General features: G+C 51.2%; 1 protein-coding gene across 1 annotated transcript in view; it reads right to left on the bottom strand.

Moving 5' to 3' along the window:
* LOC108515064 (SH3 and PX domain-containing protein 2A-like) overlaps nt 1-7,432 on the bottom strand; it is an 84,201-nt gene extending 76,769 nt beyond the window's left edge. The window contains exons 1-2 of the mRNA XM_017851649.1: nt 7,385-7,432; nt 3,839-3,919 (exon numbers count right to left, since the gene is read on the bottom strand). Of these exons, the coding sequence (XP_017707138.1) occupies nt 3,839-3,919; nt 7,385-7,432 (129 nt within the window). The remainder of the gene's footprint in view (nt 1-3,838; nt 3,920-7,384) is intronic.
* Nucleotides 7,433-13,184: the final 5,752 nt, after the last annotated feature.

Here is a 13,184-nt window from a genome sequence, read left to right as displayed (position 1 = left end):
TGAGGGGGTGGGGAAGGGCTGTGCTGATGTGGAAGCTGCTGTGGAGAGAAATGGAAAAAACCGAAGAGTGTGGGGTTTCTGTTCAGATGACAGAGCACCCTTCAAGTACTTCCTGGCCTCATGGCTGCAGAGCATGAAGGGCAGGGTGCAGGTGTCCATCTCCCTGTGTGCCCTCAGGGAGAAACAGAGGGTCCGCGTGCTGTTCCGAATGAAATTGGATCTGCACATACCCTGGGGCCCTCAATTCATGACCAGAGAGGGTCAGGGACCGCTTGGGATCGCTTTGTATGCGGTTCCCGGGCAGTGTGACAGAGGTAGGAACCCAAGGCTGCCTGGTGGGTACCTGGCCTTTGGGAACAAAGGAAAACATCTGAAGAGGGAGAGATAAGGGAGGGAAGTACAGGGAGATCCACGCTGGGGTGCAGGGAACCAGCTTGCACAGGAGGGAACTAAGGGTCTCTCAAAGGGGTCAAAGGGGTGTTCAGGCCTCATGTTGTTACCTGAATAGACCCCCAAATGCTGCCCAAATAGTACCGGGTGTGAATGTATGATTCATGATCTAAACGGGTTTAGCTCAGCAGTTCTTTTTTTTTTTGAGACAGGGTCTCACTCTGCCACCCATGCTGGAGTGCAGTGGTGCAGTCATAGCTCACTGCAGCCACGACCTGCCAGGCTCAAGTGATCCTCCCACCTCAGCCTCCTGAATAGCTGGAACTACAGGCACACCATCACACTGGCTAGTTCTTCACTGGGGGTTCACAGGGGGTCTGTGAACACTTGCCACTGTAAGTAAAATTGTATGTATCCGCTCTTTTCCTGGGGAGAGGGCTTCCATCAGATTCACAGAGGGGTCTGTGGCCCCCAGGAGGCTTAGAACCATGAGCTGGTGAAACCCAGGGAGCAGCTCCTTGGAGATGGGCCTGGTGAGCCTGGGACTTTCAGGGTCAGCCAAAAAGGAAACGAGCAAAACATTTCTGAGAGCTGCCCCTGGGCCGCACCCCAGCTCCCCCCAGCTCCCACCTTGCCCCCGGGGACAGCTTGAGAGAGGAGCCTGAGGCCTACCTGGCTCTGAATACGCTGGCAGGGACTGGGCACAGGGAGCTCACCACAGAGTGACGTCAAGCAAGGGAAGCCACAAAGCAACATCAGGAAGTGGGTCTCCAGCCCCTAGACCCCCCCTAGCCATGCAGCCCAACATCCCTGCCACCTGGCAACTAAGTGTTGGGAGAAAAGTGGATCCACTCATTCATTCCTCCTAACAACCCTACTGGGCAGGCACTATTCGAACCTTCACAGTACAGATGAGAAAAGCAAGCCTAGAGAAGTGAAGGAGCCTGTCCGGAGGTACGTGGTGACAGCCAGTAACCAATGTGTCCCCGATGCCTAAACTCTAAGCTGCTCTCTTACACAACCCCTCAGAGACATGAGTTCTGAGGTGCACCAGTGACCAGAGATGGAGTTAGCAACTCCCTTTGTTCTACCTCTGTAGGATCCGCCATACCAAAATCAGCGACCTGATACATAAGCAAGGCTTTTCTTTTTTTTTTTTTTTTTTTTTTTTTTTTGAGACGGAGTCTTGCTCTGTCGCCCAGGCTGGCGTGCAGTGGCCGGATCTCAGCTCACTGCAAGCTCCGCCTCCCAGGTTCACGCCATTCTCCTGCCTCAGCCTCCCGGTAGCTGGGACTACAGGCGCCCGCCACCGCGCCCGGCTAGTTTTTTGTATTTTTTTTAGTAGAGACGGGGTTTCACCGTGTTAGCCAGGATGGTCTCGATCTCCTGACCTCGTGATCCGCCCGTCTCGGCCTCCCAAAGTGCTGGGATTACAGGCTTGAGCCACCGCGCCCGGCCAGCAAGGCTTTTCAAAATGGACGCCACTAAAACTCATCACGGCAGGTAAAATGGGTTTGTAAAGATGCTATGCTTGGCTCCTAAGTTAATTTTCAAAGAAGTATTCCAACCCCTTCCCAAACCGCATCTACAGCTCGGCAATGACCCACATGGACAAGCCCGGCCAAGCGCATGGCCATTGCTAAGCTAGAGCTAGCACACTGCACTAGCTGCTCCCTGCTTGCACGTCCCCTTTCCACATACAGGGAATGAGCCCTCCAGGCAAGGGAGGTGGTGGTGGGGGAACAGCATTCCTTTCTCCTGAGATTCTGCAATGCAGGAGGGGTGGGGATCATAACGGAAGAGGGGAAGAAAAGTTCTGATTTGGAAGTTTCCACCGGCTTTCAGGCCCCCTCCAGCTCATCAATGAGTCCTTTCAGGGTTCCCTCTCCCCAACTGAGTTATCACTTCCTGTCCAGCACACTGTACCCATTGATGGGGTATCAGCAAACCCCACCAGATTACACCAAACCTAAGGAGACTGGACATGAATTGAGGAGGGAAGAGGAAGAAGGCTGGAGAGTAAGGAGTGGCTTTCAATCCCATATTCAATGGGATATTCAAGCCCATATTGTTGGATTAAGACAGGATTTGTAATACAGGAAGCTAGCTCACCCTTGGCTTGTCTCATAGGTAGGGCAATGAGGACAACGAGATAGAATCAGGTACTGGGGGCAAGCACATGGTGCCAAAGATGACCTCTCCAAGATGACTGACAACCAAAGGCCTGCCAAGAAAGGAGTGGACCCTGGCTGTGAGGGTAGAAGTGGGTGTCTCTTTGTGTTTTTATTGGCCTAAACCAGGCTCACAGACCCAAGAGGAATCCAGAACATCTTGGCTCTATCTGAAAGGGCTGCTGCTCAATTCATGACTGATTCTCCCTTCTCTAGTACTTGCCTGTGATCCACAGAGGTGGGCTCCCTAGTGGCCATGTCTGTGCTAAAAGACCCTCAACTCCCGGCCATACTGATTGGTCCAGAGAGGGCACCTGACGCAAGCCAGACCAATCAGAATTGTCCCTGGGATTTTTCAACTTGGAACTGGGAAAGAGTCAATCTCCCCTCTGTTGGGAGCCAAAAGATATAAAATCCTAGAGCTGTTGACAGCCATGTTCCTTGGGGTGTGAGGTAAGAGAAGCTGAGGGCAATGCCAGAGGGAAGCAGAGACAAGACAGAGGGAGAGCAGATCCTGGTTTCAGGTATTCCTGAAGGCCTCTGCCTCGCTGCTCTTCTCACCATGTGGTCGGCTGCACAAGCTTCCCTGGTCCCTCCTTCCAATCACGTCTCCTTTGTGCCTAAGCCAGTGCAAGTGTAAAACTATCACTTGCAACCCAAAGAGGCCTGATAAATTAGCTGACACCAAGGGTGTGTCTGCAGGGGTAGCTGTGGGACCCATACTACCATCCCCCTTGTGAACATGCCTATGTGTCTTAGAGACACACACCTACCACGTACACGTACAAACTGGGTGGCAAGTGCCTCATTCAGTTAAACAGACACCGTGGTATGTATGCCTAGTTTGTGCCTGTAGTTGAAAAAAATGCTTATTTTCTGTTTCGGTCTTCCCTGTGTGTTTGCTTTTCTTAGGCTGCAATGATGTGGTGGCTTCTGTCTCACCCTGGATGTTTACAGACACACGTCTGGTCAGGCACACAGCACCTCCCACCATCCTCCTGCCTCTCCACCACAGTTTCCTACCCTGCAGGCAAGAGAGGGTGACAAAGCATGACTGTTAAGACCATTGGAGGAGGCCAACAAAGCCCGAGTGTCTGTCTGCAGTATGCAAGATTGAGACAAGCCTAGCTCCACCTTCAAGCTTCCCTCCTCTGTCCCTCTGCTCCCACCTGGACTCTGACCCTGACAGCTCCGTTGGGGGCTCCCTGGATAAGCCAGGGTATGAGAGAGGCCAGCCCACCAGACTCGGGCCATTGTCCGAGCTCTGACCAACTTACCTGCAGGTCAAAGAACTTGCTATACCTCCGGTAGATGGTCTGGGAGGTAGAGTCAGACCAGGTCACATTGATGATGTATACCTGTGGGAAAAAGGTAAGAGCAGGTGAGCAAGGCTGGATTTCAAGCTGTCTGTGCCAGGTATCATGTAACATGACTGCAGGTGTTCCAATGGTCAGGACCACTCTTTTTCTCATCTCATCTGCCCCTAGGGGATAGCACAGCATCAGCTACCATGTAGATGTCTACACACACACACACACACACACACACGGACACCCCTAGAGGGATATTTCATCAAATGCCAACAATGATTATCTTAGGAAAGTAGGATCAGAATGAATGGTTTTAATTTCCTTCTTTTTTATTTGTATATATTTCATACAATAAACATAAAATTGAGGTCATTACATTTTTGTTTGTTTGTTTTTGAGACAGAGTCTCATTCTGTCGCCCAGGCTAGAGTGCAATGGCATGATCTTGGTTTACCGCAACCTCCGCCTCCCTCGTTCAAGTGTTTCTCCTGGCTCAGCCTCCCGAGTAGCTAGGATTACAGGCCCCTGCCACCATGCCCGGCTAATTTTTGTATTTTTAGTAGAGACGGGGTTTTGCCATGTTGGCCAGGCTGGTCTTGAACCACCTGCCTTGGCCTCCCAAAGTGCTGGGATTACAGACATGAGCCACTGCGCCTGGCCTTTTTAGATAGCTAATTTCCACTGGTTCACAACTTTAGAGTGAATGAGATTCTACAAGAGGCCTTCTGAAATTGCAGGTGGACCCCGCTCTCTGAAATTCTGCAGACATGGGTTTTGAGGGCTCGGACGTTTATACTTTTAACAAACCCCAGCTTATTTTGCTGCAGTGGATCCTCAGAACTCACTCTGAAAAGCCCTTCAGGAGACCAGAAGCGCTCAGCGATGTGTGATTCATCTCAGCATCCCTGTCTTTGCTCAATGCCTGGCACAGAGCAGGTGCTCAGAAAACACTTTGCTATGTTGAACAAACACACTGGTCTTCTGGAGGAGAAACGGATTTGAAGAAGAGGTGTTAGCACGTGGGAGACTGGAAACCTTTTCTCTTTGGGAGCCTCACAATGAAGGCATTTCGGGGCCAGGCTGTCACCCCAGTTCCCAAGTCTCCATCAGGCTCTGCAAGAGCTCGTGCCACTCTGGAAGGCTGAACTCACTTAGGAATCCCTGGAGAAGGAGAGAAAGCCCCTGGTCCACACAATCTGGCCTGCTCTTCCCACTATTTCTGTCCCACCCGGGAGAGGCCTGAGTTAGAGGAATGGGTGCCCTCCCACAGCCTCAGGGCTATTCTGTTGAACTTCTCCCTGGAAGGGACACCTGCAGGGGTGTCTCCAGGAGGATAGTTAAGGGAAGGCACTGATAAGACACAGGTGAGATCTCTGCCTCCCTTCTTCCCTCAGGAGAGAGGCAGTGGCTGTAAGTCCTGAATAGTGGTTCCCAGGCCAGGGCGTCCTTTAGGATCACCTGGGGCTGGGGGCGGGCTTCATAAAAATTCAGATTCCAGGGACTCTTGTCTAGTCACTCTGTCCTGTAGGCCTGTGGGGGTGGGGCTGGGGGGGACTCTACCAGTAAGAACAAAATAGCCAGTGAGGCCAGGGATCTGGGCCATGATGAGAAGGAGGAACATTAGCAAAGAGAAGTGACATTTAGACACCTTGCCATCAGACTGGCCCAACTCCCAGATGCCTGGAACAGGGTTTGCAACAGGCGTGGTGAGGCTTTGTGCTTGGCTGCTCAGGTAATACACAAGAAAATGAGCTGAATCCAGTCTCTTCTCCCTTCCTATCTCTATGACACAGAGGCAGCCTCATGCCATGGCGAGTTTTTCTGAAACACAACCAAGGAGAGGGCCATAAAACCAAAGCAAACAGGCCTGAGCGCTGCCACCCAGAGATGGGGCATTTATGACATGTGACCCTGATACAGAACATAAGGTAAAAGGCCACCCCTATCTTCATCAGCTCAAAATAGACTATTGGCTATTATTATAATAAATGGGTGTATGCTTTGCTTTATATCATACGTAAATAGGTATCACATGATACATTGTAAAACCATTTTGATAACGTAATGTTACCTAATGTTTAGGCAACTAAATGTTACTGGATACCAGTACAGCATAAAGCATTTATATGCATTAGCTCGTTTAATCTTCAGCCCAATGAGGTAGCTACCACTGTTATTCCCATACTGTACAAGAGGAAGGTGAGGCTCAGAGAAGCTAAGTAACTTGCCTGAAGTTACACAGCTAATAAATTACAGAGCAAAAGATTTGAACCCATTAGCTGAGTTCTAATACCTATGCTCTTAACTGCACTGGACTACCTCCCTGTATGTAAATTTATCTAAACTGAACTACTTTGATCAGGACTGAATGACATGGTCAACCAAAAAGTATCTGAAACAAGGTCTCAATCAATTTAGCAAGTGTATTTTGCCAAGGTGAAGGACACACCTGCGATACAGCTTCAGGAGGTCCTGATGACACGTGCCCGAGGTGGCTGGGGTACAGCCTGCGTTATACATTTTAGGGAAATACATCAATCAATACATATAACATTTACATTGGTTCCATCTGGAAGGGCAAGACAACTCTAAGTAAGGGATGAGGGGCTTCCAGGTTATAGGTGGATTTAAATATACTCTGACTGGCAATTGGTTGAAAGAGTTACTACCACTAGAAAGGAGTGTCTGGGTTAAGATAAGCGTTCGTGGAGATCAAGGTTTGATCATGCACATGAAGCTTCCAGGCCGCAGGCTTCAGAGAGTACAGATTGTAAATGCTTCTTATCAGACCTAAGGTCTGCATGGATATTGATGCTAGGGGAGTATAATGAAGCATGCCTGATCCCCACTTCCCATCATGGCCTGAACCCGTCTTTTTAGGTTCAATGTTAGGGTGCCTGGGCTGAGGAGGGAGTGCATTCAAATGGTTGCAGGGGGCCTTCAAATTTTATTTTGGTTGATACCATCTTTTTTTTTTTTTTTTTTTTTTTTGAGAGAGTCTCTCTCTGTCACCCCTGCTGGAGTACAGTGGTGTGATCTTGGCTCATTGTGACCTCCGCCTCCTGGGTTCACGCCATTCTCCTGCCTCAGCCTCCCGAGTAGCTGGGACTACAGGCGCCCGCCACCATGCCCAGTAAATTTTTTGTAATTTTTAGTAGAGACGGGGTTTCATTGTGTTAGCCAGGATGGTCTCAATCTCCTGACCTCGTGATCTGCCCGCCTTGGCCTCCCAAAGTGTTGGGATTACAGGCGTGAGCCACCGCATCCGGCCGGTTGACACCATCTTTTTAAATAAAGGGGTGGGTGGTCTGAGAAGCTTGCGGTGCCCTTGCCGAGGGAGTGCGCCTAGAGGAACATGCGGGAACAAAGGCGACTCTGAGAGCCTGAGACCAAGAAGACACAGAACTGGGGGCCCAGACAGAAGCAAATGGTTAGGAATGCTACAAAACCGACTGATGCCGAGGACCCCCTCAAACTCAATGCTGTGGGATTTTCCTGGGGTTTATAACCTACCCGGGTCTGCCTGCTGACTCCCAGCTCCATCTCCCCTCCCACCTTCATCTCTGCTTCCCACAGGTCCTGGGGCAGGAGCAGAGGCTGAGCCCGCACCAGGTGCTATCTCTCTGACCTCCACCCCAGGAGCTAAATGTGAAGAGGGCCCAAGTGGCCAATCCGCCCCTGGAGAGAGGGCTGCACTCGCCTGCAGGGCATTAGACATCAGCCTTTCTCTGGAACCAACCAAGCGGAGCCCCGGGGAAGGGCTTAACTGAGGCTTAACACACGTCCTCCATCCCACTAGCAATTAGGCTTCCCTTCACCTCCCAGAGAGAATCAATCACAGGCTCACAGCCCCTGGCAGCTGGGAGGATCCAGGGAGGCCTCTCCTTTAGCAACGGGGAAACCCAGGTGGTGATTTGCCAAGGAAGGGGCATGGCCAGGTAGGAACCAGCAGACTCTGGAGTCAGCCACACATGGGGGCAGCACCCTCCCAGCACCCTCCTTACTGGCTGCAAGACCCCAGCCCAGCTGCTCAGGCCTTCAGACTCCTCCTCTATACAAAGGACACAACCTTCAGGGCTGCCAGGACTGATACAAACACGGTTATCACTGGAGTGTGCTCACTGCCATTGGTGGCAGAACCGGGACAGGAGCCCAGATGTTCCACTTCCCAGCCTAGCCTAGGACTACTCTGCACGTGACTAGAGCATCCCCCCTCGGAAAAGTCCTTTGCCCTCTACTCTTCAGAAATGGTGAAATTTGGCAGGGCTGGTGGCTCGTGCCTGTAATCCCAGCATTTTGGGAGGCAGAGGCAGGAGGATCACTTGAGCCCAGGAGTTTGAGACTGGCCTGGACAACATAGTGAGGCTCTGCCTCTATTTTAAAAAATAAAAGGGCGGGACGCAGTGGCTCATGCCTGTAATCCCAGCACTTTGGGAAACCAAGGCAGGAGGATCGCTTGAGCCCAGGAGTTCGAGATTGGCCTGGACAACACAGTGAGGCTCTGTCTCTTTTAAAAATAAAAGTTGAAAATTCACATGAAGTCATCTCTGTTTAACCCTTGGTCTGAAATCATACTAAAGGTACACCCCGCTGGAGAGCCAGCCAGAAGGAGGGAAGAGCTGACAGAGAGCTGTCCCTGTGGCCCTTGTCAGCCACGGCCACCTGGCTAGGATATAGCCATGCTTCCCCCCAAAAAGCAGTTCTTTCCTTGTTTGGCAAAGGACTGTTCCTGCTAGTATCTTGCACCCCACTTTCTATGCCCTGAGCAGCCATGAATGTGACTCAGTGTGAAGGGCAGGGAAGCAAGCCCCCATTCCCAGATTCTCCCAAACTTCGGGGATTTGCCAGAGGCCCTCCAACCTACCCCACTGGACAGTCTAAATCTTGGATTGAGGAAATGGCAAGAGACCTCCCTGGAGATAAGCCCAGAGATACGAGGACAATCTCCAGACCCCTCTCTCTCATCTGCTTTCTTCCAAACCTTGGACATCCTAGATTATCACTCCAGACAGGTGATGTACACAAAAAATTCCACCCCAGCCCATGCCTAGCTCCCTATCTCAACACCAGGGCCTCTTAAGTCTCCCTGAACTGGCCTTGCCAGCACTGGAAACTTCAGAGAAAAACCGCAGAGAAAGAACAGGTGACAGGGAAGGGGGACAGGGCAGAGGTCATCCAAGAAAGCCAGCTCTGTTTACAAGCCTGCATCTGGGGCCCAGATAGACTCTCCTCCGGCCTCAGGAGCAGTCAGGATAACATTACCCGGCAGCTGGGTCTCAAGAAAAGTTTGGCAATTAAACATCCTGCTTCCAAATGCTTTACTTGGGGTTACGTTTCACGGGTGGAGTTTCTCTTCCTTCTGGATTTTAAAAACCCATGGATTCTATTTCCCCTGTCTCCAGCCATTTCAGGCAGATGGTAGGCGTCTATGAAGGCTTGCGAGAGACTAGCAACTGCTTCCAGCTTCCCCTGGGTCAGCTCAGACTGAGGGGACCCAGGGGCTCAGGCCCTCCCAACTGCTCACCCTTGATGGAGGAGTGGAATCATCACCACAGACACCGCGTGGGAACTCTCGCTACACACCCGGCACAACGCTCTGGCCCAACCAGTCCCACCCATCCGGAGGTCATCTTGGGTTGCCTTCTGTCTGCTCAGTTCACGAGGCCCACCAATGTCTGAGACTTCCAAAATCGCCTTCCCAGTGGGTGCTTCTGTCCTCTATTAGCCTTGCTCCTTTCAACAAGAAAATGGCCTTGATGCAAACCAGACTTACTGTGCAGCTCCAGAGCACTGAGAATGAAGCCCAGCCCGGTTTCTGTGGAGGGATGTCCACGATTTGATCTGGTCTGGGACCAATTAGCAACTGCAAATGCACAGCCCAACCATTCCTAGAAGGCCTAGGACCCACCTTGTGTTTAATTAGAAAGTGCTGGTAAGTACCTGTTGCCCCCTTGACTACAAAATGTACAATGAGAGGCAAGGAGTTAGGAGCTATGGGGGGAATTGCATATCTCCATGGTACTGTGGGCCTTACTTTTCCTGAACTCCTACCAGCTGCCTCTGGCCCCAGGCCCCAGGCCAAACAGAAACTCAATGGCAATCTTCCTTCACCTGCTCACATGACCATGGGGCTGGGATCAGCTGGCTGCACTAAGGCCATCGTATACAGTTGGGCAAGTTGTTCACTGCCCAGTGGTTGCCTGGTCAAGTGGACAAGTAGGTGTGAAATGTAACCTATGTTTCACACCCCAAACTGTGCACTCTGGCTCAGGACTGCGGCCACACTGAGAAAAGCACGCCTTATTCTAAGGTACACACACCGTGTTCCCCTGGGTGGGCTGTCAATACTCCCTAGGGTCCTTGAGGGCATACGATCTCTTCAGGATCCCCAGCTCTTTAACTTACCCAAATCTTTGGAGTCTGGGGATGCAGGAACAGCTAACGTTTGGGACTGACTGCTAAAGCATATGGTCCCAGAAATCAAAATGAACACGATCGAGCAGCCAGAAAAAGGGAGTTCACGTGTGGGGACACAGTCACTGCTCTGGCTTCCTGGGGGAGTTCATCATTGTCAGGCTCTTACCCAAGAAGATGCCGCCAGCCTGTCTAAGGTACTAATAGGCTCTAACTTTCCATTCAAAGCACCCCATGTACAAGGTTCTATCATGGGGGGTTGGTAAGAAGGAGGCACATATACTCCAAATTAGTCCAGGCTGGTCCCCTAGATGCAGACCACCCAGCACAGCAGAGGACTCCAGGGCTGCTGCTCCCCATGCGAGTGCCTACACCAAATGCCAGCCCCGTGCCCCATCTCCTCCCTGCTGTGGCCCACTGCACCCCACTGGGAAGCAGTAAAGGCCCTGGTGTTAAAGAACCCCCCCTTTTTTTTTGACACAGGGTCTGGCTCTGTCACCCAAGGTGGAGTGCAGTGGTGTGATCTCAACTCACTGCAACTTCTGCCTCCTGGGTTCAAGCGATTCTGCTGCTTCAGCCTCCTGAGTAGCTGGGATTGCAGGTGCACACCATCATGCCTGGCTAATTTTTGTATTTTTAGTAGAGGCAGGGCTTTACCATGTTGCCCAGGCCGGTTTGTAACTCCTGGTCTCCAGTGATCTGCCCACCTCAGCCTCCCAAAGTACTGGCATTACAGGTGTGAGCCACCGTGCCCGGCCTAAAGACCTCTCTTGACGTGGCTGCACCCAGATAAAAATCTCCCCAGAGTTCCGACATCTGATCTGGGCCCCCACTAGCCTAGCAAGTCTGTGACCATCCCTTGTGGTGCTCATAGTATGCTTTCCATGATTAGTCAATTATTCTATCTGCCTTCCTTTACTAATTGTTGGCTCAGAACACCCAGCTTGACACAGGCTGTGTTGGTCTCTATTTAACACGGGTGAGTCGATCTTCCTCCCGGGTCTCCCTATCCGCAGAAACTATCTTCCTCTTCTCCCCCGAGGCTCACTAGGCCTGCCAGTCTGCTGGACACACTGAGATAATGACTGGCTGATCTAATGCCAAACGAATTCACTCACTCTGAAATGCCAAAGAGGTGGCTAGTGGCAACACTTGGAGACTGTCCCCATTCCCAGAAGCAAATCCCTGGTGGCCTAGGAGCAGAGTACACACACATCTGTGCCAACCCAAAACCCTGTCAGCAAAAGCACGTTCAACAGCCTGTGGCCACTTGGCTAAGGTTTCTGAGCTCAGCCTGAAAATGATGAGGACCCTCAGGGTAGGGCCCTATTAAAATTCCAACCCCTCCTCTAGAGCGGGTGTTCATTCTTAGGGTGGGGAGAGAAGCAAAGCTGCAGATTCGGGGAACCACCACCACTTAGAAGCCTGGATGTGGTGGAGGGTGACCTCCATGGTAGTGCGCACTCACAGGTTGACTATAGGGCTAATGACCAGGCAGCAGGACTTTTCTAGTCCTGAGACCATCTGATACCAGGACTTTGTATTCAGAAGCAGTCATAGTAAATGCAGCAGAAGCGAACCCCAGAAGGGCTCTGGGAGTTGGAGGCCATATAATGTGCTAAGAGAAAGCTCCTCCCAGAACCACACATCCACCAGTCGCCTCCAAAACACAGAAGCTTCCACTGCAGACCTGGGCCACATGGACCTTTTCTGGGGAAAAGGGGTTTTAAAAGAGACTCAGAGGAGGGGACATTGGCAAAAGGCCTCTACAGTAGGGAGCATCATTCGAGAGTGTGTAGCAGGTACCCATCACACCCAGTGCCTGCCTTTGTTTGCAGGAATCATGGGTCTCTTTTATTCCTTTCTTCCATGGGTCTCCCTCCCTCCCTCCCTTCCTTCCTTCCAGAGTCTCGCTCTGTCGTCCAGGCTGGAATGCACTGGCGCCATCTCAGCTCACTGCGACCTCTACCCTCCGGGTTCAAGCGTTTCTCCAGCCTCGGCCTCCCAAGTAGCTGGGATTACAGGAGTGTGTCACCACACTAGGCTTTTTTCTGTTTTTCCTTTCTTTCTTTTTAGTATTTTAGTAGAGACAGGTTTCACCACGTTGGCCAGGCTAGTCTCGAACTCCTGATCTCAGGTGATTCACCTGCCTCAGCCTCCCTAAGTGCTGGGATTACAGGCATGAGCCACCTCATCCGGCCCCACTATTTATTTAAATGGGAGGGTAATGAATACGTGAGATGGTCTGGAGAAAGCCTCCCTACTGGTGGAGCCTCTATTTATTACCCTGCAGAATTGAGATCACAGTAGTTACCTTTTGGAGGCTATTGTGAGGATTCAGGGAGCTGACCCTGTGTCTCCTTGTTAGAATGGAAGCCTCCTGAAGGTGGATCGTGGCATCCTAGTGTCCAGCACCACACTTGACACCTAAGAGATGCTCACTTACTGTTTCCTTCATCAGTGAAAGAACGAAGCAACCAACAAATATCCAGTGAGTGCTGACCTCGCGCCTGGTTTAGAGACAAGCTAAAGAGAAGATGAGGCCAAAGCATCCAACCTCCAGCCTGTAAGCCTGTAAGCCTTACACCCTCCAGGTTGTAAGCCTCCCCTTATAGCCCAGCAGTGGCAGTGGAACTCACACTGACAAATCATGGAGCGAACAGTGCAAGATGTGAGTAATGGAGTGCCAAGAAGTGAGCCTCAGAAGGGACCAGAGGCCGTCTTGGCTTCACAGAGGAGGAAGATGACTTGAAATTCAAATCTATCCACTTGATGGATTTGAATTTCAATCCACACATGTCCCTGCTATGTGGGCTTAGGCAAGTGTCTTAGACCCTCTGAGTGAGGGTTTCCTTTGCTGCGAAGTGTGGTTTCTTTTTTTTTTTTTTTTTTTTTTTTT

The sequence above is a fragment of the Rhinopithecus bieti genome, unplaced genomic scaffold, assembly GCF_001698545.2.
Source record: "Rhinopithecus bieti isolate Rb0 unplaced genomic scaffold, ASM169854v2 scaffold_31787, whole genome shotgun sequence".
In the NCBI taxonomy this organism is placed as follows: domain Eukaryota; kingdom Metazoa; phylum Chordata; class Mammalia; order Primates; family Cercopithecidae; genus Rhinopithecus; species Rhinopithecus bieti.
Note: the sequence above shows the minus strand (reverse complement) of the source record. Positions and strands in the feature narration are given on the sequence as shown.